This window comes from Bolinopsis microptera, chromosome 7, assembly GCF_026151205.1.
Source record: "Bolinopsis microptera isolate Bmic1 chromosome 7, MBARI_Bmic_1.0, whole genome shotgun sequence".
NCBI classification, from domain to species: domain Eukaryota; kingdom Metazoa; phylum Ctenophora; class Tentaculata; order Lobata; family Bolinopsidae; genus Bolinopsis; species Bolinopsis microptera.
This window is the reverse complement of record NC_087078.1, coordinates 3577404-3602310: the sequence shown is the minus strand read 5'-3', so window position 1 is coordinate 3602310 and position 24907 is coordinate 3577404. Positions and strand designations below refer to the sequence as shown.

Genomic DNA, 24907 nt, shown 5'->3' with positions numbered 1-24907 from the left:
TGTAATCACTCTGGTGGTGTAACCACTCTGGTGGGGTCACCACTTTGGTGGTCATCATGCAACCACTCTGGTGGTGTGCCTTATTTGGTGGTGTAACTACTTTGTTAGGGTAACTGTATGTGATTGTGTAGATATTCATATAGGTCCTGTGTGTACCGGCGTTACATGTGTTATACTTATACCTATTCAATATAATCGTGTTATGCGTATCAAAGTAGTTTTTTCAAATATCGTTTGTTTTGTTGTTATTTTGTTATTTTGCTATTATATTATATTATGTTGATACTTGTTTTGATTTATTATTATTTGTTTTTTTGTTGTATCTTTGCATTAGTAATATAATTTTGGTGTTCAGTATAAATGTTCTAAAATGTTTAGTTAATTTTGTTTTCGTAACTATATTTATTCAGGACGTTACAGAAGGTATTAATTTAATGTAGTTGGAGCAGTCCTAACTCTCCTCACGTCCGAAAATGGCGTTTCTCTTGTATCAAATATAAACAAAAGTTAAAATAAAGTTGTATGATGTTGACAGTTTATTTGTGGTTCTTTATTTAGGACGGTGTTCGGTTCCGCCCTCGTGCCCACTGTCCATTTGAAAGCTTTAAAGTTAGCATCATGAGATCCGTCCTCGTGTCCACCTTTCAGGAAAGTACCGCCCTTGTGTCTTCCGTCCTTGCGTCCTCCGCCCTTGTGTCCTCCGCCCTTGTGTCCTCCGCCCTTGTGTCTTCCGCCCTTGTGTCCGGTTCCCAGGGTGGTGTGCCTTATTTGGTGGTGTAACCACTCTGGTGGTGGTGTAACCACTCTGGTGGTGGTGTAACCACTCTGGTGGTGGTGTAACCACTCTGGTGGTGGTGTAACCACTCTGGTGGTGGTGTAACCACTCTGGTGGTGGTGTAACCACTCTGGTGGTGGTGTAACCACTCTGGTGGTGGTGTAACCACTCTGGTGGTGGTGTAACCACTCTGGTGGTGGTGTAACCACTCTGGTGGTGGTGTAACCACTCTGGTGGTGGTGTAACCACTCTGGTGGTGGTGTAACCACTCTGGTGGTGGTGTAACCACTCTGGTGGTGGTGTAACCACTCTGGTGGTGGTGTAACCACTCTGGTGGTGGTGTAACCACTCTGGTGGTGGTGTAACCACTCTGGTGGTGGTGTAACCACTCTGGTGGTGGTGTAACCACTCTGGTGGTGGTGTAACCACTCTGGTGGTGGTGTAACCACTCTGGTGGTGGTGTAACCACTCTGGTGGTGGTGTAACCACTCTGGTGGTGGTGTAACCACTCTGGTGGTGGTGTAACCACTCTGGTGGTGGTGTAACCACTCTGGTGGCGGTGTAACCGCTCTGGCGGTGTAACCGCTCTGGCGGTGTAACCGCTCTGGCGGTGTAACCACTCTGGCGGTGTAACCACTCTGGCGGTGTAACCACTCTGGCGGTGTAACCACTCTGGCGGTGTAACCACTCTGGCGGTGTAACCACTCTGGCGGTGTAACCACTCTGGCGGTGTAACCACTCTGGCGGTGTAACCACTCTGGCGGTGTAACCACTCTGGCGGTGTAACCACTCTGGCGGTGTAACCACTCTGGCGGTGTAACCACTCTGGCGGTGTAACCACTCTGGCGGTGTAACCAGTCTGGCGGTGTAACCACTCTGGCGGTGTAACCACTCTGGCGGTGTAACCACTCTGGCGGTGTAACCACTCTGGCGGTGTAACCACTCTGGCGGTGTAACCACTCTGGCGGTGTAACCACTCTGGCGGTGTAACCACTCTGGCGGTGTAACCACTCTGGCGGTGTAACCACTCTGGCGGTGTAACCACTCTGGCGGTGTAACCACTCTGGCGGTGTAACCACTCTGGCGGTGTAACCACTCTGGCGGTGTAACCACTCTGGCGGTGTAACCACTCTGGCGGTGTAACCATTCTGGTGGTGTAACCACTTTGGTGGTTTAACAACTCTGGTGGTGTATATTATAATTTGGTGGCTTTCAGCTTAGTAATTACTAATTTAGTCGCGTTTTCTACCGTCAAGAGCTTAAACCGGTCCTTAGCAGTTAGTAGTTAACAGGTGTGTAGTAGTATAGTAGAGTAATAAAAATTAAAGTACGCGTACGCGTGTTTTGAAGCAGAAGCTAATAACTTGTGTTCACAATTATACGAGCGTGTTAAATTACCCACAGCCGATCTTCGAGATTCTTCTATAAGGGCCCCCGATAGTTTAAACCAACTCGAATCGATGTATCTTCGGACGCTGATTCCGAATCACCTCTCATGACATAGGGTTAAAATGCTCCCCTAGCGAATTGTTGGCGAAAATTGTCTTGATCACTTGATATGACCGTATAAGGAAGTTGGTCTAATTTCTCGTTTATAGGGTAAGGGTTTCAGTTTATGCTTTTGTTAGGGATTGGGTTAGGGTCAGGGTTTATATCCGATTGGAGGGTTAGGGGTACGAATAGTCGTTCAGGGCCAGCTAGAGAACATGTTGAAAAAGTCATGTGCCAGTCGAGTATAGAGTGATTCATCATTATCCACAATTGTAAGCATTACTCACAGAACGTTGGAGTTTTATACCGACTGTTAATGTTATTCCGAAAACTTCTTAATTCTTATATACGCCTTTCTTTACCTTGTGTTGCATCGTTCCGCTGTTCGTTACGGTTTATAATTCGTCTTTGTCGGTCGAATTAAAGTTGTCTACCTTGTTAGATCGATACTAATACGCGTTAGTTTACTTTTAAAGGGATTATTCGAGTGGAAGAGAGAATCGTCAAATTGTATACGGTATTGATTATTTGTCTTTCAACCGACCTTTCAACCGACCGATGAAGACACACGTACAGTGCGCCATCAGCTTTCATAATAATACAATATGTAATAAAATATAATACAAATTGGTGTCAGAAGTTTCTTGATAACTGGATGACTTGGTGTAAGGGTTGTGTGTAACTGGGTGACTTGGTGTTAGGGTGGTGTGTAACCGGTTGACTTGGTGTAAGGGTTGTGTGTAACTGGTTGACTTGGTGTTAGGGTGGTGTGTAACCGGTTGACTTGGTGTAAGGGTTGTGTGTAACTGGGTGACTTGGTGTAAGGGTTGTGTGTAACTGGGTGACTTGGTGTAAGGGTTTTGTGTAACTGGGTGACTTGGTGTTAGGGTTGTGTGTAACTGGGTGACTTGGTGTTACGACTTAGGGTTGTTTGATGCGACAAGGTTCTAAGATTTATTTGGTGACAGAAAAACGTGGAACATGCTCTTATCTTAAAGTCACAACTGCTTGGTAATTGAGTCTGAACGATAATGATGATTGAAATGTATAAGCAAGTTTTTTTTGTTTGTCTATAGGTCCCGACCCTCACCTCGTATTGTAAAATACTGAGTGTGAATACAGTTGGTACCTGCAAGGGTAATTATGGGTATTCATTAAGCATTAAGAGTTAGAAGAAATTGTTTATAACAATAGTGGAATGTGGATGTTGGCTTCGTCCACCAATAACTCATCGATTATTGTTGTGGAGTTTCATCCGAACTGTCAGGTCGAATAACTCGTACGCTTACATTCAGTCCTCTGTACTTGGAACAATGGAAAATATTTATCTATGGGAACAATAATTATAACCATATGAACGGCGAAATTTAACTACACCTAGACAATTAACAATCATACCAATCAGTTGCTGATTGGTCTGACAAGTATTAATCAATCATAAATCAACTAGAATTGCAGACAATAAGGCCCCTCGGTTATCATATCCAGTACAGCTATCTGAAGATGGCGTCTGTCACTCGGCATGGACACTGTTGATTGTTGACTGTGATTAAAGAATTAATGATGTCTAACTTCCGGTCCCCCACCAACGTTCAATGAGATCAATCCAACTATAACAGGGCGTGTCGATCTATAGTTCAATGAAACTTGTCTCAACATACAACTATGATCGCTCTACTTACAATTCGGAATAAAGCTCAACAGGAAAATTTTAGTCACCCTTTGTCACATAAGTTAATGTTGTCTGTAATTGTTAGAGTTATAAACGATATTGTTTTAAGGAATGTTGGTGTTGCTTTTGTGAGATTGGGCTGGTTAGAAAGAATGCTTTGTAGTTAGCAGCTAATTAACAGTTAACAGCAATATTGCGACATGGTTTATACAGGAAACTGATTGATATGGTTGCGTGCAGGTCACTTGGTAACTGGGTGAATTGATTTGTGAGTTGCATGGTTACCATGGTTATCATAGTAACAATTGTTACCATAGTTACTGCATGGTTACCATGCAACTAATACTTGACTGGAGCGTGAATTGGTGCCATACTTGGTCGTTCATCTTGAGTAAAGCAATAAGTTGACGCTAAGATAAAGTGATGTTTGAGTTTTTAACGAAATGAAGGTTGGTAACTTGGTTACCTATATGCGTGTAACTAATAGAGACTTTGTCAACTAGTAACCAAGTGGTAGCCCAGAAACTCGTTACCTAAACAACCTGTACTTACCCGAGTATTGAGTAACCTAGTAACCTACTAGTAACCTACTAGTAACCCTAGTAATCTAAATTGGTAACCTGTTGGTAACCCTAGTAACCTATTAGTAACCTATTAGTAACATTTTAGTAATCTATTAGTAACCTATTAGTAAACTATTATTAACCCGACAATGTCAGCTACCAACATCAGCACCGGAGCTTGGAACTACAGGTGTTGTGAGGCGGCGTTGTCAGCCGCCTGCTATTCATAGTTCTCAGTCACGTGACACTGAGTTCACGAGTATTGCGTTACACTGCAACTGGTATGGGCCTCATACTAATTAATATTAATCCACTTCATTTGCATAAGAGCTGGAACTGGTCATTATATAGAAATAAGTCGTGTGGAGTTTCTGATGAGGTTGTGTATCGTTTTTAATTTGTTCCATAATGTATTACTTTATTGCTACTGCACTGGTAATTGGTATCCCTGGAGCGCTGCACTGCCCTGCGTTGCCCAATGCCCATGAGTTTTTGTTTGTAAATTGCGAAAAGTGTTACCACTCTGCAGTAGTACTACTCTTGTCTGCGAGGAGTAGCCGTTTGTTAAGCCGGTCGTTTAACCTCATCCAACTCAAACCTTTAAGTCAAGAGGTAGTGCAAATGGTACCATTTACATATCTTTCATCTTGGACATTTTTCAGTATGTAATTAGATTGTAAAATAATTTGGAACTGGGTTCGGAGTCTTGAAATCATTTCCAACCTTTTCCAAACCTTGGCCTGTGGCCTGGCCCAATCGAACATTGATGCGGTAACCACATTTGTTCAAGATACACATTTTCACGGTTTAAGCTAAATAAAGAACCCGCAGTTTCAGGGACAATACCACCACATTGACAGCTGTAAACCAATCAATCTAAGTAGTGCCAAACCACACAGACTACACGCGTGCCATGTACTACACAGTACACTCTACACATAGTGTCCTGTACTACATTTTCCTTGCCCCCCTGTACTACATTTCCCTTGCTCCCATATTGTGGCACTTAGTGAGGGGCTTTTGTTCGCAGTCAGGAATCTCCCCTTGTTGTCAATATAGCTTAGAAGCTATTAGCTACTGCGTATTGCTTAATACTGATACTATAGCACTATAATATAGGTATATCTTTCAAACAACTAGTTCGATTATATCAGCGTCGATAGTCTTGCCCTTTTTCTGATTCCCCATTCATGTTTCATAGCACCGGTCGGAACGCTGTGCTTGTTGGGAACAGACAATTAATCTCCCAGGGTGCTGAAAGAATCTTATGTGGAGCCCATTGTCCTTTTCACTAGCTATAACGCGAACGGCAATTTCAAGACACTAACCATCATACAGTTGCAGTTGCTAGTTATATACCCCGGGCCGTTAACAACTATTGTGAGCCGGGAGTTGTTTCACACGACTTCCAATTCTCCTGAACTCTGACATGGGCGTCAATGCCTATTTACTTGTTCATAATATTACATTTGTAGTTGCATATGCTCATGGATTACCATCATTTGTTGCTATTTTCAGTTTCCGTGGTTGTCTTCTTACGTTGTGTACTCGTTGTCGTACGTGTTATTTGTTGATATATATGTCTAAGGTGTCCCAGGACTTAGGGGGATTCAAAGTCACATCATATACGATGTAAATGTAATGGTACTTTTCTGTATTTTATTTGAACGGACATTAATTAGACGCTAGAGGCCCTTAGTGTTCCTTTTAATGTCCGGTCACAATTCACATTTGTGCGGATGTCCTAAGTAGATGGCCCCTTGAGCGTTCATTCTGATGTCCGTTCAGGATTATGTCCGTTCACGGAATAAACGGTCAAATAACTTCCAATAAAGTATATGATGTGACTTTGAACGTATCTGTTCTTTTTGTAGTCTTTTGCAATTTTCTACTTATGCTCTCAATACCAAAGGTCGAGGAACAAAAACCACATTTTGCAACAGAAAAAACAAGTCCCCCGATAAACTCTCTCAACATTATACCGTCAGTCATAGTCTGTAGTTTGGGCAGTGGCGATACGTGACGCACCTCCCACCTATGTGCCGCCCCTGCTAAATTGCTGCCCCGTACAGCTTTTTTGTACCCTAATTTTTGTTTTCGTGTCGACAGAATGTTCGAGTGGACGGGATTATAGTTATAAACAAATCAGATACCCGGAGTTTTTGATCACCATTGAAAAAGTATTTTAAAATTCTGGTTTCGATTGAGATGTCAATAGTAGGTGCTGATCTCAGAACACATTGCCACAACGTTTGGAAAACTTGATTGTTGGGAAATTCATTTAATACTATAATAGCTTTTCGGCCCTAATTTAATGATTCTTGCGGCCCTACTTTGGCCAGTCAAGAAGTCTCTCCGGCCTTAAGTATGGCCAGAGGAGCCGAATTTCCGAAGAGGCACCATAGTCCATAAACTATTGTTTGTGGCCAGTTTGGTCAAAGCAAAACATAAAATATTAAAATATATCATCACAGGCCATCAAACCTCCTCAAAGAAGTCTTTGATGTTTTAATTCCTCTCACATTGCGAATCCTGACATTGCCTTAATTCTAGGTCATACCTTACTCATAACAATAGCTACAATTCTGTCGAAGTTCTGTCGATATTCTGTAGAAGCTATAATTCAGACTCCGCTTATAGTCAGTCCTATAGACACTCGCCACGTGCCATTTTCTTCTCAGCCGCATTAGATAACAAGCTCAATATATCTGTTTGTGATGCCACGTTTCATCAGAGCAGCACAATAAAGCAATATAAAGTTAAACCACTTCTCCCTGAAGTTCAGACAAAGACCTCCCCACATAGGAACAGATAACTGGTAATCAAAAGGGTTATTACAGCTACCCTGGTAATGTTTCAGCAAACAATGCCAGGGTAGCTACCCTGGTAAAACCAGGGTCATATTGTTAGATTTATCTTTTTGTTGTATCTTTTTTCGAGGGAATCAAGCAGGTTCAATTTTGTCCGACAGCGATTGTTGTCCTAATCAGCTGTGACCGAAAAAACGACTTTTGTCTGAATTTGAAATCTGATCCTAATATAACAAACGTCGAATTGGAAATATGATCTGGATTGTTACTTGCTAAATGCTACTTTTCTATAACACAGGATTGCAAAGGATCTAAGAGTAAGTTAATATTCCTGATCAGTTCCTAGTTGTGTGTGATTATACAGGTGTTACGCGGTCAATATAAAATACGCCGTACTCTATAAAACGGAGTACGAGTTACGGGGGGCGCCATAAAGTGGCCTCTCGTGTCTCTCCATATAGTGTCCGATTGTGCTTACAATGGTGCCTGAGATCGGCTTAGCACAAACTTGTATCGTCGTAGCGATCAATTGTTTCAATCGGATTCCATTAAGATTACATGAGTATAGTTGAACAGCATGATATACTTGGATTTCAGGGTATTATAATAGCAGAGCTATTTCCGGTCCGGCAGCCATACCCCAGACCGGTCAGTTTCTACTTAATACTCCCTCCTCTCTCCTTTTCATCTCTCTCGGTCCCTCGGTCCCCTCCTCCCTCAAATATACCGTACCTACTCAAATACCTATGACTATAAAACAGACTACGAGGGTCGAGGCGCCACGATAGCCTCGGTAATCCTGTGTAATCCTGTGTAATCCTGTGTAATCCTGTGTAATCCTGTGTAATCCTGTGTAATCCTGTGTAATCCTGTGTAATCCTGTGTAATCCTGTGTGATCCTGTGTAATCCTGTCTAGTCCTGTGTAACCCTGTGTAAACTGTAATCCTGTGTAATCCTGTGTAATCCTGTGTAATCCTGTGTAATCCTGTGTAATCCTGTGTAATCCTGTGTAATCCTGTGTAATCCTATGTAATCCTGTGTAATCCTGTGTAATCCTATGTAATCCTGTGTAATCCTGTGTAATCCTGTGTAATCCTGTGTAATCCAGGCAGTCTTTCACTTTGATTCTACCTAGACGGCTGACGTGACGTAACGTTTAACACGATTGAAAACATTGTATGTGATTCTCTCGCATTCACCTGCTTTCAAGGCACACACAAGAAAACAATCTCTTGTGTTATTATAAGAGCCTCACACGTGTTAAGTCATATTCATTGCCAAATAGTTGATAAAATATTAATCACATAATCACATAGTAGCAGAAGCTGTAATTCAGACTCCGCTTTCCGCTTATAGTCAGTCCTAGACACTCGCCACGTGCCATTTTCTTCTCAGCCGCATTAGATGACAAGCTAAATATATCTGCATATATGAATTTATTCTATACAAGCTTCTGCATTGTGGCCTGTGGGGTTAGTTTTCTCGGAATCTCGAGCCGCTTCAGCCGGGCAGACGGCACAAAGTTTCTGATCTTTATAATTTTAGACATGGACATTGGACAATGCTTCATGGCGGATGTAACTTTAATTAACTAAGAGGTTCATATTTTTGATGTTGTGCACATTTTGTGTTGATAGTGCTTATTTTACGCTTACAATCATATACTGCGCTCAGGATGCAAAGTTGGCCGTTTTCAAGTCTGGAATGGCTGATGTTATGTTAACAACCTTGTAACCTTGTAACCTTGTAACCTTGTAACCTTGCAACCTTGTTAGGCGGAGGTCTGTATGAGAGGTAATTATGGAAAGTTGCAACCGGCCCAGTTCAACCAGCAATCCTTCCACAGACTTCAGGTAATTGTCTCTTTTGTATTACTACTTTCCAAAAGTGGATTAATACTTGTTCACATATTACAAGTGACAAATAACAGTTCTTTGGGATACAAATTGTATCTCAATTGTATTACAATTGAGATAGAAAAGGGTTCGGAAACCTTTAACGTATCATAATGTAAAGGAGCTCTCGGGTTAGACGCTGACTTATGCTCTTATGCAACCGCGAATCAACTTCAAGTAAAAAAACTATACAAATATCCTGGCTTTAGAACACACAATCACATAACGCCGTCACGCACAGGGATTATATTTGCTAAGTGCTAATTAGTTTTAATATTTACCTTTCATTCTAGATATATCTGATCAGTATAGGAAATATGAAATGGAATTGGGACGTATATTATATAACTACTAGATAAATAAAACTAATTAGGTACTATGACAGTTGAAATTTGCGTTCTATTTATACATAGTTCCTCAGTCCGAACGTTTAATGAATATAGCATGAATAAGGGGCGTCGAGTTAAGCCTGGCAAGCGAAAAAAGGTGGAGTTGATATCGTGTCATGAAGTTCATCAAAGTATACGACTATAATACATGGCTCATATCAAACAGTGCACTCGCTACGACAAAATTTACCGACTAATGTAATTACCGTCAAGACAAATTCTGGAACTGGTCCAGAATAATGGAAGTAATGGAAGAGTCTAAGTAATACAAGCAGTGTGCTGGATCTTTGCCACCGCCTGCAATTCAATTCATACGTAGATCAAGTATATTTGTACGTATATATATATGTTATAGTTCTTACGTTAAGTCATAGGTCACGTGACATTTTTGACCAATGCGCGTCGTAGTAGTTAGTCACGTTATATATGCGTCATCAAAACACGTGACAGTGCGCGGATGAAATTCTCATGGTTGATATTAAAAGAAACCAAATCTGAAATCTAGTTGAGCCAAATTAGCGGGACGGGATTGTAGAAATTAAGTGCCGGGGTTATTTATAAAGCGGGAAAAAACTAACAGTGGGAGCCGGGATTATCAGAATTGATTATTCTATCCCGGCTGATTATTCTATCCCGGAGGTGTTTATATGTATAGTTATAGATGCCTGATTTTTTTCTCTTTAATAATGCTCAAATTTCCCACCATTAACTGAGTTTATTACAAGAGACAATTTGACGAGCCTTGAAGGCTTTGAAGGCTTTGTTCAAATGCTTAGCGGTAAAACTTAACTTAGTCAACATGGAACCAATAGTAACTGATGTACTAAGGACTATTATATGTATATAAACAATAATATCACAATGATAATGTATATACATATATATATATATATATATATACCTTACGAGACATGACTTAAATGATTTGGGAACGAAAATATGGAAATTTTTCCGAAAACCGCCACATTTCGTACCCCAAATTAAATTTAATTTGGGGTACGAAATGTGGTATTTATCAAATACCATGATTAATCATGGTATTTGGGGATTTTTTAAAAACTCCTTATAATATAATCCTTATTTTAGCATTTGTTATCTTTCACTACTCCCGAAATGTCACCGCCGTGACCAACATAGTAGTGACAGAGCTTGCTTATTTTTAATGGAACGTGCCCAAAATCATTTTTAAAGCAATTTATCATCGAATATACTAGTGTTCATCAATTGTTTGATGAACCATATTTATAACTTACTATATTGATAAGTTGAGAGTGAATCGATAAAGTCATATTTAAGGAAAATACATGAAAAATAATTTGGGGAAAATAATGATGGTGACCTAAATTTTAGTCCGAAAATATGGTGTATTTTCGAAAAACCACTGACTTTCGTACCATTTAAATATGTCTCGTAAGGTATATACATTATTATTATTATATGGTAATATTTTTATATATTGTGTAATAATATACAATATATATAACCCTACACAGTTATTTATATATATATATAAAATATATATATATATTTTATATATATATATATCTTATATATATATATATCTTATATATATATATCTTAAAGCAATAATATATTATTGCTTTAAGAAAGAAAGAAAACGACTCACTGAGTCGTAACAACATGAGAGTATGTTTAATTCGTATTCTATTGTTGATATTCTACTGCGGGGGGGGGGGGGGGGACAATGGATATTTTTTTGTGAAACTTGATTTCGAGATAGCAGTTGACCAACAAACTAGGACCAGTGACCGAACTTTTGAGGGGGTCCCGGACCCTAACCGCCAAACGGTGCTCGCGGGGCAGCCACGCCCATATTTGGTCCAAATTAGGCCCAATTTAGCCAAATACCCTGAACATGCCCAAAACCCAGATTTTAGGTGCTCTACTTGTAGCTAGTGGTCTCTTGAACTCGTATATGAAATTTCATCAAGATTGGACAAAAAATGACTGAGTTATGGGCCAAAAACCATATGCCCATATTTGGGCATACGCACCAAATTTGGTAGATTTCGTCCCATAAATTGGACAAATATCAATATTTTTGAATGAAACTTACTTTATAAGAAAGGTAAGCCTAAACTACATATTCTCTGTAAGTTATAGCTTTATATCTGTTTAAATGTGGATACTAAGGCGAAAAATCCACAAAAAATGTACTAAATTGCCCGTATCTTGGTTCGCGATATTCGCGGAATTGATCTCATTAAAATTGTAACAACTCAATCAGTTTTCAAAATTTTTGCATGAAATTTTCGGAATCGACTCGAAATCGCATTTCCACCTTATTTTGAGAACAGATTTGTGAATTAGGCCTCCAAAAAAATTTGGCGGCCAAATTCTGAATTTTTCCGGGAAAATTTTGGAATTTGGCCGCCAAATTTTTTTGGAGGCCTAAATAAAAAATCTGTTCTCAAAATAAGGTGGAAATGCGATTTCGAGTCGATTCCGAAAATTTCATGCAAAAAGTTTGAAAACTGATTGAGTTGTTACAATTTTAATGAGATCAATTCCGCGAATATCGCGAACCAAGATACGGGCAATTTAGTACATTTTTTGTGGTTTTTTCGCCTTAGTATCCACATTTAAACAGATATAAAGCTATAACTTACAGAGAATATGTAGTTTAGGCTTACCTTTCTTATAAAGTAAGTTTCATTCAAAAATATTGATATTTGTCCAATTTATGGGACGAAATCTACCAAATTTGGTGCGTATGCCCAAATATGGGCATATGGTTTTTGGCCCATAACTCAGTCATTTTTTGTCCAATCTTGATGAAATTTCATATACGAGTTCAAGAGACCACTAGCTACAAGTAGAGCACCTAAAATCTGGGTTTTGGGCATGTTCAGGGTATTTGGCTAAATTGGGCCTAATTTGGACCAAATATGGGCGTGGCTGCCCCGCGGGCACCGTTTGGTGGTTAGGGTCTGGGACCCCCTCAAAAGTTCGGTCACTGGTCCTAGTTTGTTGGTCAACTGCTATCTCGAAATCAAGTTTCACAAAAAAATATCCATTGTCCCCCCCCCCCCCCCTTAAAGGTAAACTTATGTCGTTACGACTCAGTTCTTTTTGTTTGTTGCCGATAGCTCAAGGACAGATTGTTTGTCGATAGACTAATAATTAGGGGATTTCGCTAGATCTCGTACACCGGGTATAGGACACGAGGGCAGAGGACACAATAGTGCCTTAGGGTGGTGGACACAAGAGCGGGGGACCCATAGGATTCTTCTTCTTAGTAGGGGGCTCATAGGATTACACGGGTTTTCAAACAACGGTATGTGATTGTGAGGACATACATGCATCCATGTAACTACACCAAGTTACGAGTTTGTTGCTGGTTCTTTATTTATAAGTATAACGGTGTTTGGTTCCGCCCCCGCGTTCACTGTCCATGTTAAAATGTATATCACCGGAAAGTAACCGCCCTCGTGTCCTCCGTTCTTGTGTCCGGTTCCCCGTACACCATTTTGCCCTCAGAGAACTTTAAATCTCAAGTTTTTTGCACTATCGTAAATAATCAGCAGAATTCTTCTATACCATTATTTTCATAGTGTTAAAATATATGTTTCATTTTTCATTTGAAAGTTGTTCACAAAAATGAAAAATGCATAACATAAGTCTCTGATAATCGAGCCGTTTTTCATGCTGACGATTTTTTAGTTCCAATCATGCCGAGGTCGGCTCCGATCAGAAGGATTCGGTCCTTCTTGGCCATGATCTGATATTTTTTACTCTAATATGCTCCACACCTGGTCTGCCGGTGGTTGTCCAGGTGCGATTAATATAGATGTATAAAGATTATTTTATAAAGAACTATAATATTAGGAGCGGGTTTTTAGTTACGGGCTTTCAGCAATACTCGTATTATAGTAACGGCAGGTCAAGGGGTCTTGATTCGGCGAAATATTGATCGTTTTTAAAAGACTTTTGAGAACCAAATTCACATTATATCATGCATCAAGTTTTTCAATATCGCGTGGGAGACAAATCTTTTATCAGTGTAATTAAATTTCATTTAAAAGAATTAATAAATAAAATGCCGTGAGCTTTAGTTTTATGATTTGCTTCATTATAATTAAAGTATAAATTTTAAACCAAATTACTGAACTCTTAACATAGCGTTCTCATCAGGGTTCGCTAGGCCCAGTGGGACCAGCAATGAATGGTCAGGTATACTTTGGAGACCCCTACCAGTACAAACAGTACCTAGAACTGAGACATGCAGTGAGTCCCTTCCCTGGCCTCGCCCCACGACTCATTGCTCCTCAGGTTTGTTCAATTTAAACTGGCTTTAGGTATTTGAAGCACCATGCAATTGATTACCATTGATCATGTATAGATAACGTTGGTTATTTATAATTACAGCTTTATAGAGTTGCATTATATAATTGCAAAGTTTTAAGCAATTCAGCATCTCTCAGTCAGACTTAATAATCAGAGCCTCTTTAAGACACTTGTCTTCCAGCCGTCAGCATACTGCAACAAATAAATCTTGTCAACTTATAGTTTATGTTGATGCATTCACCTGAATTAGTGAAATATTGGCCTTCAACAGAGTTTACAGTCCAATGCTTGCTTAAAGCACTCAGAACAAATGACTTCTTAGCAAGTATGTCAGCAATGCGAGCAAGCTTTGTCTATACTCATCTTGTTAACTTATCGTTGTACTGTGCAGCCAATCAATGCACCATTACAGACTTTACTGCAAAATGATCACCATGACATCATACCACTAACTATATAGAAGATCACATCAGATGCCGTGTTCACGCACAATCACATTTAGTCGAATTATCATGTCGTCAATATAGTGACGCCACCCACGATCATACACATCCATGTAACTACACCATTGTGGGAAGATATTGTTAGCAGCCATGTGTGGAGATTGTGCCATAGGCAGGGAGGGTATGACGTTAGGGAGCGGTAATAGTTAGGTATGTCACATAAACCTGACACGTAGCAGTAAAACCGTTCTATGAGGTTATCCCTGTGGGGAACCGCAAAATTGAACCGAAAAATTGACCGAACTGCTCGTCAGATGACAAAGATCTTCCCTCGGAAATCCAATAAAGATTACTAGGTTAATACGCCAGTAATCAGTGTCGAAAAAAGATTGCTTGAGCCTGGGGAGCGACAAAAAATTAATCGCACATACTTTTTTGATTTGCTGAATTGCAGTGATTAAAATTCAAAAGAAAAATTTTCAAATTTTGCGCTGCGTCCTTCATCTGCGTGATGATTTCGGGTGAAATCGAATACCCGCTACTACTCGGATACCCGCTACTACTCGGATACCCGCTACTACTCGGATACCCGCTACTACTCGGATACCCGCTACTACTCGGATACCCGCTACTACTCGGATACCCGATACTACTCGGATACCCGATACTACTCGGATACCCGCTACTACTCGGATACCCGCTACTACTCGGATACCCGCTACTACTCGAATACCCGCTACTACTCGGATACCCGCTACTACTCGGATACCGCTACTACTCGGATACCCGCTACTACTCGGATACCCGCTACTACTCGGATACCCGCTACTACTCGGATACCCGCTACTACTCGGATACCCGCTACTACTCGGATACCCGCTACTACTCGGATACCCGCTACTACTCGGATACCCGCTACTACTCGGATACCCGCTACTACTCGGATACCCGCTACTACTCGGATACCCGCTACTACTCGGATACCCGATACTACTCGGATACCCGCTACTACTCGGATACCCGATACTACTCGGATACCCGCTACTACTCGGATACCCGCTACTACTCGGATACTGAACTATTAGTAGTAAACCACATACACATTACACAATCCACATATCAGTAGTCAATGACTAGACAGGGTTATTGAAAATTACAAAGAATAAAATGGCGTCTGGACTTGGGACCAGCTCATAGTGGAACCAGCTATAGCATATATAGTTTTATAGAACTATGACATGAGGTCGTTAGCTCACCCTTACACTATACATAATAGTCCAGTCATTTATAGAGAAACGCAGAAACTTTAGAACGCGAACGATCAGGTCGTTGGTTCATCGGGCTCCACAGGGCACAGGGCAAGCTCCACAAAATAAAACTAACATAATAGAGCGATGAGATCCTTCAGTCACTTTTCATTGACGTCATCACAGTTCAACTATCAGTTTCACCACTGGTCAACTATATGGTGGCTCTATTTCCCCCATTAATTTCTGTTCATTTTATGAGTATGATAGTGCAGTGATAACCATTTGTCAACTTGTCAACCCTAATTAACCCTAATGGAAACTGTACTCATTTGCTGAAACTATAAAACAACGTACAGTTCACCCCGCACTGAGACAGGCAAGTTTTCTGATGATGCGGCGTTTTTCCTCTATGCTCTAGTTTACACAATAATGTTGTGAGCCACTCAGCGCGCTGTAGTCCCCATGAGGGCGCTGCCACAGCTGCACTTAGGGCTTAGCCTTAGAGTGTACATTACACCTGTGTTATTCGTTAATGTTCTTTGCAGGCTCCTTCCTACGATGTGTACAGTGCCGCCAGACCAGACAGGCTGATCTTACCTGGTAACCCTGGTAATCCTGGTAACCCTGGTAACAGGCTGACCTTACCCAGCAGTCTTCATCCCGGAATGGGTGCCAATACTTGTGTCCCCAATCTTAATGGGTAAGAAATGCTGTAATTAATCGTAAGATGCCATGTGGTCCGGTCATTGTTTTTTGATAATTATACTGGCTCAAATTTCAATTGTATTTGTTACAAACTGTTATTTCTGGATTAGATTAAGATGAAATTGAGAGCACTAATTAGTGAACAGTAGTATAATTGCATTTATTTGCAACAAACTTTGGTTAAGTTTTTGTCTTGTGATTTGAACTCTTTCGCTTACTGGGATTTCTTGTGCTAGGTACAAAGCAACCTCCCTCCCCGGATGCAGTATTATACCCGGCTGTGGCCCAATAACGATGGCAAACTGTGGCCCGTTCACCAGCTGTGGCCAGGTCGTCACCGGCTCTCCTGTCTACACCACCGGGCCGGTGATGACGAGTGCTCCTGTAGCGACACCCGCTTCTCTCACCATGGCAACACCTGCCCCTGTGACCACGTGTAGTAGTGACCATGATGAGCTGAACCGTGTTGGACAGGTGTTATCACCTACACTCCTCAACAGTGCTCTCAATCTCACCCCTCCTACTTCCAATCCTACCTCGGTAAGATATTAGTGAAGCTTTTTATAGTTAATTTCAATAACCAGGAATTATCTTTATAACAAAAACACAGCAAAATCCCGATTTAAGGACTTTTCCCGTCTTGCAAAAGTGTTTTACTTCGCTTCGGAGTGATGTAGACGTGTGACTTGTCAGCTGTGGATCCATGTTTGAGTAATAAGTACATTAGTTTCAACGATCCAACACAATTCATTAGTCCAATTGCTATCAATTAAATGAAAAACATTAGCTTGTGTTTCAAATATGATCATCATAATATAGTTTTTTGTGATTGGCAGCTAAAAATAAAATGATCGAAGTGAAATAAGATAGTTAAAAATCTTAAACTGTTGAGTTTTGAGGTCCGTCTGGCGTTTATCATTAATGATTGATGGTTCCCTAAATTTTTCAAAAGTCAAGCAGCCTGATACGGGACTCGAACCCGTGACCCTCAGATTAAAAGTCTGATGCTCTACCGACTGAGCTAACCAGGCTTGTGCCGTGATCGAAAATATGACATATTTTATCTTTACAGCATAATTGCTACATAATGCTATAATGTGCTCGCCAAGAATATTCAATATGCCACACAACACGTACGCATAACACGTACAGTTTCCAGAACTTTTAAATGAAAAACTGTAAGCTGATCATGGTGAATTGCCTTGATCAAATTATTTCATTTGTATGCTATTATGTTACTAAGTATCGGTGAGAACATTATACTGATGATAGAATTAAGAACAGGGTGGGCCTGCAATGACGTCTCGTCAAAGACTGTCGTCTGTACTCGGTGCCCCAAGGTGTTGGTGTGCTCACCACTAATTTCATCACCTCATTTTTCCCGATCTATCGCTGAAAATAATGAAATATTTGATTTTAACAATTTGACATCGGCCATCGTGCAATCCGTGTACCTACGAAGGCAAGTTTGTGGCCGATCCACATTCATATGCTTACTCTAATGATGGTTTAGCTTGCGGTTATCCTATAGAGAAAACTGAAAAGAATTTTAGGCCACCTTTCCTGTTAGAATCTGAATAAAATGAGCAATTATACTTGACATTATTCAGGTACTAACGCGGATAGTTTTTATAATGCTTAAATCAACCACGGCAATCATTTTAACTCACTCTGTGTTACTGTAATACCATTCATCTTCAAATATTGAATTTTACTGTAAAAAAATGTATCACAGATTTAGAAATTATAATTGCTCTATTCGATTTTATTATTGCAACGTGATTCATATTAAATATTAATCATATTTCAGGTCCTAAAACAGGAAACTGAACCTGAGCTGCTTCTTCCAGAGATTCCAGACTTTACAGACGACATATTCTCGACAGGAGTGATGACAACTATGATGGACCCCGAGACACCACCTTGTAACCTTGACAACGCGATGGAGCTAGACATTTCGTCAGAATTCGAACTTTTTCTGGGCTCCAAACTTAATGATCACAGTCTAGATGATTTACTAGATCAGACACTTGAAGAGTCTTTAGATTCGGAGATTAGAACCAAAGTGGAAAGTCTAGAGGATCAGAAACCGATCCTACCCACCCCAAACACGACCCCCGTTAAAGAAGTACAATATACCCAGGATTCATTAGCCTTGCCTTCAATATCCAGTAGCCAGGATATCCCACTCTCTATCCAAACCATCCAGAATGTCTCTACTCCAATTCAAATATCAAACCTACAGGAGTCTCTATCCAGAAATCCAATATCGATAATTCAGGATAATTCAAGCAGATTTCCTATCCAAACCATTCAGCCGGCCTCGTTATCTCATATGCCAAATATTCCAATGCAGAACCCACAGACGGCTTCTACAAGGCTTTCCCACTTCGACTTTTCTAATGATGCTGCCAGTTCCTTGATGGAAATGAAGGCTCGGTTCGAGCAGGCAACCTACCTAAGGGGCACACCTGGTACATCTGGGGGGTTGAAACTGACAGAACCAACTCCGTGCTTAGACACCAAAGAGATCTCCGGGAGGGGCATTGTGAGGTCGGGGAAACGGACGAGAAAGGTTAATAAGCAGCCTAGTTCGAACAAAAAACAGACCAAAGGAATGCCTGATTTAGGGTCTGATAATCATCTGTTAGAGAAGGTATGTTCTGAAGCCAAATCTATTTTTTGCTCAGCATGTTTTTTCTCAACTTTGCTCTCGGTCCTATGGCTATACTATCGATAGTATTGATTTTGATAAATACACGGTTGACTCATCAAGACTCTGATCGTGTGGTTGTCATAAACTCTAATGAATATATTAACCACTCAGGTGATGCTGGACACATTCCTTAATAACGAGCATAAAGCAGCAGACCAGTTCTTTGATGAGACAAGTAAGTTTACAAGGTTTTACACTGCCTCCCTAGTGGGCCACACTAAGTTGCAAGTGCTCCTCATCAGCTAGCCGTCTTACGTGATACGTCTGCTTCTTTGTTTACGTCCCCTATAACGACTGTTTTATGTATTTGTTTTACCTCTGTGATGTCTAATTGTAGACTGTAGCGATATTATAACTAATATTAGTCTATCATAAATCATGATGATCTAACAAAACTGCAGCTTTTCATCGTCCTTTTTTTGGTGTACGCAAAGTCCAGTAAAATATTCTAACGGAACACCTCTCCAGTGTTTCTGGGCGGTGTAAACAGCGGAGTTGGTGGAGGGATAGCTGGAGGTCCAGTTCTGATACCGAAACAGAGCTGTGTTCGTAACATGGGCAGAGATTACCAGCACCTCGTGAACTGCAACAGAAAGGTAACAGACTAACATCTTCACCAGTCTAATCTTTTAACACATGTCTAGCGTCTACGGGTTATACGCCAACTGGCAACTAATGCTTTTTAACACTGCTGTTGTTCTGATTTTAGGAGTTTCAACCTCACAATTCCCTCTATTTCCTCCAACTTTGATAAAACTCAGGATCTGACCGCAATTTTTTCTCAGGACTGGGGAAGTTCGGATGTGAGCGTGCGGATCTTACCAAGCGGTTTTGCCGGAGATAAACCTTTCTCAGATCCAGGACCTCCACTTACTGACTCTTCGCTGCCCTCGTCAGGGTTAACGGATCAGGTGGATTTTGAGAAAGAGTTCCTGTTCTGAAAGTGTCTATGATCTGTACCCCACAATACTGGTGATCTTGTTACTTTGCTACCTCAGATGAAGCCCTTTTGGCCCGGGTATTCTGACGTTAAGTGGACTATTTTAGCCAGGGTAGCTCAACTCCTGAAATAAAGTGGACCGTTTGTAAATGTTTAATGTCAATGACATGTTTTCAGAAGAGACTAAGATTATTTAATGAATTGCGGCTGTTACAAGTATGATATTGCACATGGTTCAGACAGAGAATGAGGCTGAATGGCCGGCTGCCAGACCACTTAAGGACATATCTAAAAATATAATATGCGTCATTAAGTTATTAAAATTTCAGCTTGAGGCCTCGTGAGAAATTGGATAGCTCAGAAATTTAAGAACCAATTAATAGTAATACGAATTGTACACGACTAAAAACCACCAGAGAAGTAAAAACCTTTAGAACTTGATAAATCGAAAAGGTTATTGAAAAGTGTATAATTTATGATTTTCAATTCAAGTCACATATACAATTTAAACGAAAACGTTAACAAAAAATACTGGCAATGAAGGGATTGATCTTCAAAAGGGTAGTACAGTCTAAGGAAGCGTATTGTTTTTAAAGTTGACATGTGTCATATTGGCATTTCAGGAATTTTGCAGATCATTGTTCGTCAATTAGCTGGCGTCAATAATATTTCGAGCACATCTATTTGTGTAAGTCAGCATGTTAACTGGTGCTAAGGGGATTAATAATCAAGAGGGCACGGTTTATCATAATGGATTATGGAAGTCTATTGTTCTTAAAGTTGATATCTCTGTTGGTATCTCATTGTCAATTAAACAGTGTTTGTTCATCAGCTGGCGTGGAGTACGTCTTGAGCACATTTATTTGTGTTAGACTACTGTCTCTAGATTCCTGAAGTCTCCTTTGATCTGCACTCTGCTGTTATTCGACAATGATAGAAACAATAGCGGTGCCAATAAATCTACCTGATCTGTTAATGCTCACTCAGAGAAATTTTGAAACAAAGGGAGACAACGAAGCTACTATATTTTAAAGTTTATTAATAGGAGGCTCAGAGAATTTTCGTTGAACTATTCTACTATTCGAGCGAGGGGCTTCATAGTTTCTAATTCGACCAATTTAAATACATGGATACCATCATCAATCTCGGTGGGACACTGCATCAGCCTGTCACTTGATTACGTCATTCCTGTGACGTCATTCCTGTGACGTCAGCTACAGTCTCACGATATTGGTCCCACTAGTTTAATTTGAACAATCAATAGGTATTTGAAACAGTGGATTTCTGTTAATTTGGATTAAGTAAGAGAGGTCGGATGATTTATTTTTGAATTCAACATCGCTTATGGCTGGTTAAACCTAAGATTGAGCTCCATTTTCTTCTGGCTAAAACTAAAATTGATGTGCTAGACGCCATGATCACGTGACCAAAAATGAAGCAACTCTGGCTAAATATTATAATTACATACTAGGTTGCTCACAATTTGAGTTCCACTTCGATGAACGCGATACTGCGAAAATGAATCAGACCATAATTTAGTCCTGATTATGATCAAATGTAGCCTTTTAGTATCAAATTTTAGCATTTTGATATCAAAATTTTGCCTTTGATATCAAAATTGAGCCCTGTGACGTCATGGTTGTAACAGCAGGATTTAAACGAACAGCCGTCTTGTGAGATATACGGAGGTTACATTAGTTGTTTAAAGTGTAGTTTTAGTTTGTATGATATGTATGCAGCGAAATTTTTTTAATTTGTCGATGTTTAATTGAATTTTTCGGAGGTTATACAGATCCATTACCGTAAATGGCTTTTAAAGTTTTAATTTAATGATGATTAATTTCCAGAGTTAGTGTTAATGATACCAATATCGTTGTATTTTAGATGTTTGTTTAATGTTTTGTTCTACGCGAATCGTGTTGAGTTGTGGTTTAATTATTATTTATATTCCTCTTCTTAAGGGTCTAAACAGTGTAAACTGTAAAAAAGCTACATATTGGAGAGTATTTAATTTTGAAATTGGGTGACAATATTTGATTTTTGTGATATAACTTTAAATAAATCGCAAATCTTTTTTAAAATTTTAAAACAGGAAAGAAACTCGTTTTACTTATTTAATCTTTATTCATTTCTTTTACAATCCAAAGCGAAAGAACAGATCCTGCGTAGATATAGTTCAAATTGAAGTCGAACCAAAAAACATTTATTTTACCCGTTTTAGATAAATTAGAACATGTACTTAGTAAAGCTAACTGCTAATCGCAGAGCTGGCAAGCACGACCATGCACATTTATAGCCCCCTCACCAATTTTTACTTTTTCTGTTAAGAGTAAGACTCATCAAAAATCGTTTAGCAGGTTTATTTTTAGTTCAAAATATGCAAATTCATTATTAAAGATGGCAGGAATTAAAAATAACCAATGAGAAAAGCTAGCGACCGATTTTATTCTCGGTATCATTTTGCATATAACATATAAGAACGGCCGTAATTTGAATTAATATCATTTCTTTTTGTTTGAAAAAGGAGACACTTGTCGCCGTATTCCATTCTTATCTACCCAATCTTGGATTTTGGTAAAAAATACCGAACTACTTAAAGCTTTTTTCTAATGAGTAATTAGGAAAAAACAGAACAATATCAGTACTCATCTACAACCCTGTTAAGCCATTACTGGCAATCAGTGATCCATTAGTCCGTCTCTGCTAAATTTATCTGATGTAGTGCTTGCAAAATCGTTCCTATAGGAGAGAAGTGATTGGTCTACACTACAGTAACTCGTGAAGTGTGTACCCACTACCCAGATGTGTGTTTTTGTGAGTTAATTTTATTTTATGTAAGAGTAAATTCTATATAAATGCCAAAGTTTGAGTTGTAAAATTATGTGTATTTCATGAGGCCCAGCTGGTACAGTGGTACACGGTAAAGGTAAAATATGTCCTACTCCTCTGGCGTTTTCCTGATATCCATTATCCAATAGCAACTGATCATAACCTTTTAAGACACTGGAGCTGGCAAAGTTGACCCGCGAGAGATCATTGACATTGTGCAGGAATCTGATGCCACTACTTTACTAACAACAAGCACGGAACAAGGTATTTAGTCTTCCTGGAGCAGTAAAAGTAGTAAAAAGATTAAAGAACCGCTGTTATAATACCGACATTTTATTTTTCTTATAGCTGCGTTGGTTCTTCCGTTAATATTAACTGGGTCTGGTAGACGTTAATGTTTGTGAGGTATTGTTTCAACGATCAATCTGCTGTTTGGTTGTTGAGTCATGTAAATCTGTTTCAGGCTAACAGTAGCCGTCTTTATATTAAAACTAAAGTGGCTGTTGTTGCCAGTTCTTGTAGCTATAAGTTTGCGGTTGCCCCAACTAACTCGTTTTTAAATTTTTTAACTTTTCGAAATTCTTAATAATTTTGCCGAAAAAATCCCAATTTTACCCGTCACCAAAACGGTTTACCTTGTTCGTAAAAATGACGCCTTACTCTGCACTTGACACTTGTTCCATATAATACAAATGTAATATAGATATACAGCATGGTAACGCCTAACTGGTACTGAGAGTATTGATCTTCAACAGAGCATAGTTTATGGGAGTTTATTGTTCTTAAAGTTGATAATCATGTTGGCCGCTAAAAGGGGTTGCAACGCGTGTCAATCTCATTGTCCATCTGCAGCTGCAATGTGAAGTATGTTACATTCTAAGCACACTTATTTGTGTAAGACTACTGTCCCTCAATTCCCAAGTCCCCTTCGATCTGCAATCATTCAACAAAGGCGAAAGAAATGTAGAAACAATGGTGGGTGCCAATAAATCTACTGTTTGTGTTCACTCACGCCCTTACCAAGCCCTCAACACGCCCTTAAGAGTATCAATCAACTTCTCGAACAAAGGATCAGGAAGAGGGCACGGTTTAATGTGGAGGTCTATTGTTCTTAAAGTTTGTATCTCTGTTGGTATCTCACTGTCAATTAAACAGTGTTTATCAGCTGGCGTACGATTTAAGCACATTTATTTGTGTAAGACTGCTGTCTCTAGATTCCGATAGAAACAATAGCGCCAGCGGTAGAAACAATAGTGGGACGTGGGTGCCAATAAATAAATGAACCACTAAGTATCGATTATTTTTCTCAAACAAAGGATCAGGACAACAAAGTTATTAATATTATATTTTGAAACTATCATGCGAGCGACGGTGCATTATATAAAAGCAAATTTCCTCGAATCCAAGTTAAGCTAAAAAACTTAACTAATTTAAGCCGGAAGTTCTCAGATAAGAAACCGACATCGAAATTAATCGCTGATCAAAAAATAAAAGGTAATAAAAATGCTTTATAATTTTTGTTTGGAATTTTATTTTCAGCACAAAAATTGTCACTTTTTAAGGCGTTTTCCCCGCATAATGTTGTTATCTTAAAAGATAATGCTTAACCCTTAACCTCAACTACGTCCTTTAAATATTTCAGTGAATAAAATGAACATGAAATTAGGCCTACAAAATCGAGCAGTTACAATTGCCACATTAATCATTAATTAATAAAATATAAAATTGGGAGTACTGGAGTAGGTATGTGAATGTCCGCATTAAAATTTTAGGAGTAGGACTAGCGCTGCGAAATGTAGGGTTTATATTGTATTAAATTGTATACAATTAATCCTGGACCAGGCAAAAGTCCTGCTCACATTGGGACGTTCGCTAAGTTTCTCGATGTAATTCGACTTATATGACCCTAAATAACACAATTGACTCGGGTACACTTTTTCACCAGTGGGGCATTTCTCGGAATCACGCCCTTTTTGACCGCACCCATATCGCGACCCCCACTATAAATTATCTCGGCTTCTGATTGAGATACAGACCTCAGCCATGAACCAAAATGTGCCTAAGATGCATGTTTATATTAGTGCTATGAAGATACTTAAGGCCTAAGAGACTTGGTTTTT

The 24907-nt window shown here is 39.6% G+C and overlaps 1 protein-coding gene and 1 non-coding gene across 2 annotated transcripts; one reads left to right on the top strand and one right to left on the bottom strand.

Annotated features, from left to right (window-relative positions):
• The first annotated feature begins 9091 nt into the window (after positions 1-9091).
• LOC134818561 (uncharacterized) lies at positions 9092-21671 on the top strand. Its single transcript, XM_063828176.1, has 8 exons — positions 9092-9165; positions 13752-13889; positions 16143-16297; positions 16539-16842; positions 18113-18958; positions 19130-19193; positions 19487-19614; positions 19804-21671. Exons 1-8 carry the CDS (start codon positions 9100-9102, stop codon positions 19957-19959), a joined length of 1857 nt encoding a protein of 618 aa, XP_063684246.1. The 5' UTR covers positions 9092-9099; the 3' UTR covers positions 19960-21671.
• On the bottom strand, positions 17261-17333 carry Trnak-uuu (transfer RNA lysine (anticodon UUU)). Its single transcript has one exon. It is a non-coding gene; the product is annotated as a tRNA-Lys (tRNA).
• Positions 21672-24907: the final 3236 nt, after the last annotated feature.

Bases quoted from the DNA above. Each gene is read 5' to 3' on its own strand.
- LOC134818561 (XM_063828176.1), top strand. From the start codon at position 9,100: ATGAGAGGTAATTATGGAAAGTTGCAACCGGCCCAGTTCAACCAGCAA. The intron at 13,890-16,142 runs GTTTGTTCAATT...TGTTCTTTGCAG, and splicing joins CACGACTCATTGCTCCTCAG to GCTCCTTCCTACGATGTGTA. The intron at 19,615-19,803 runs GTAACAGACTAA...ATTTTTTCTCAG, and splicing joins TCGTGAACTGCAACAGAAAG to GACTGGGGAAGTTCGGATGT.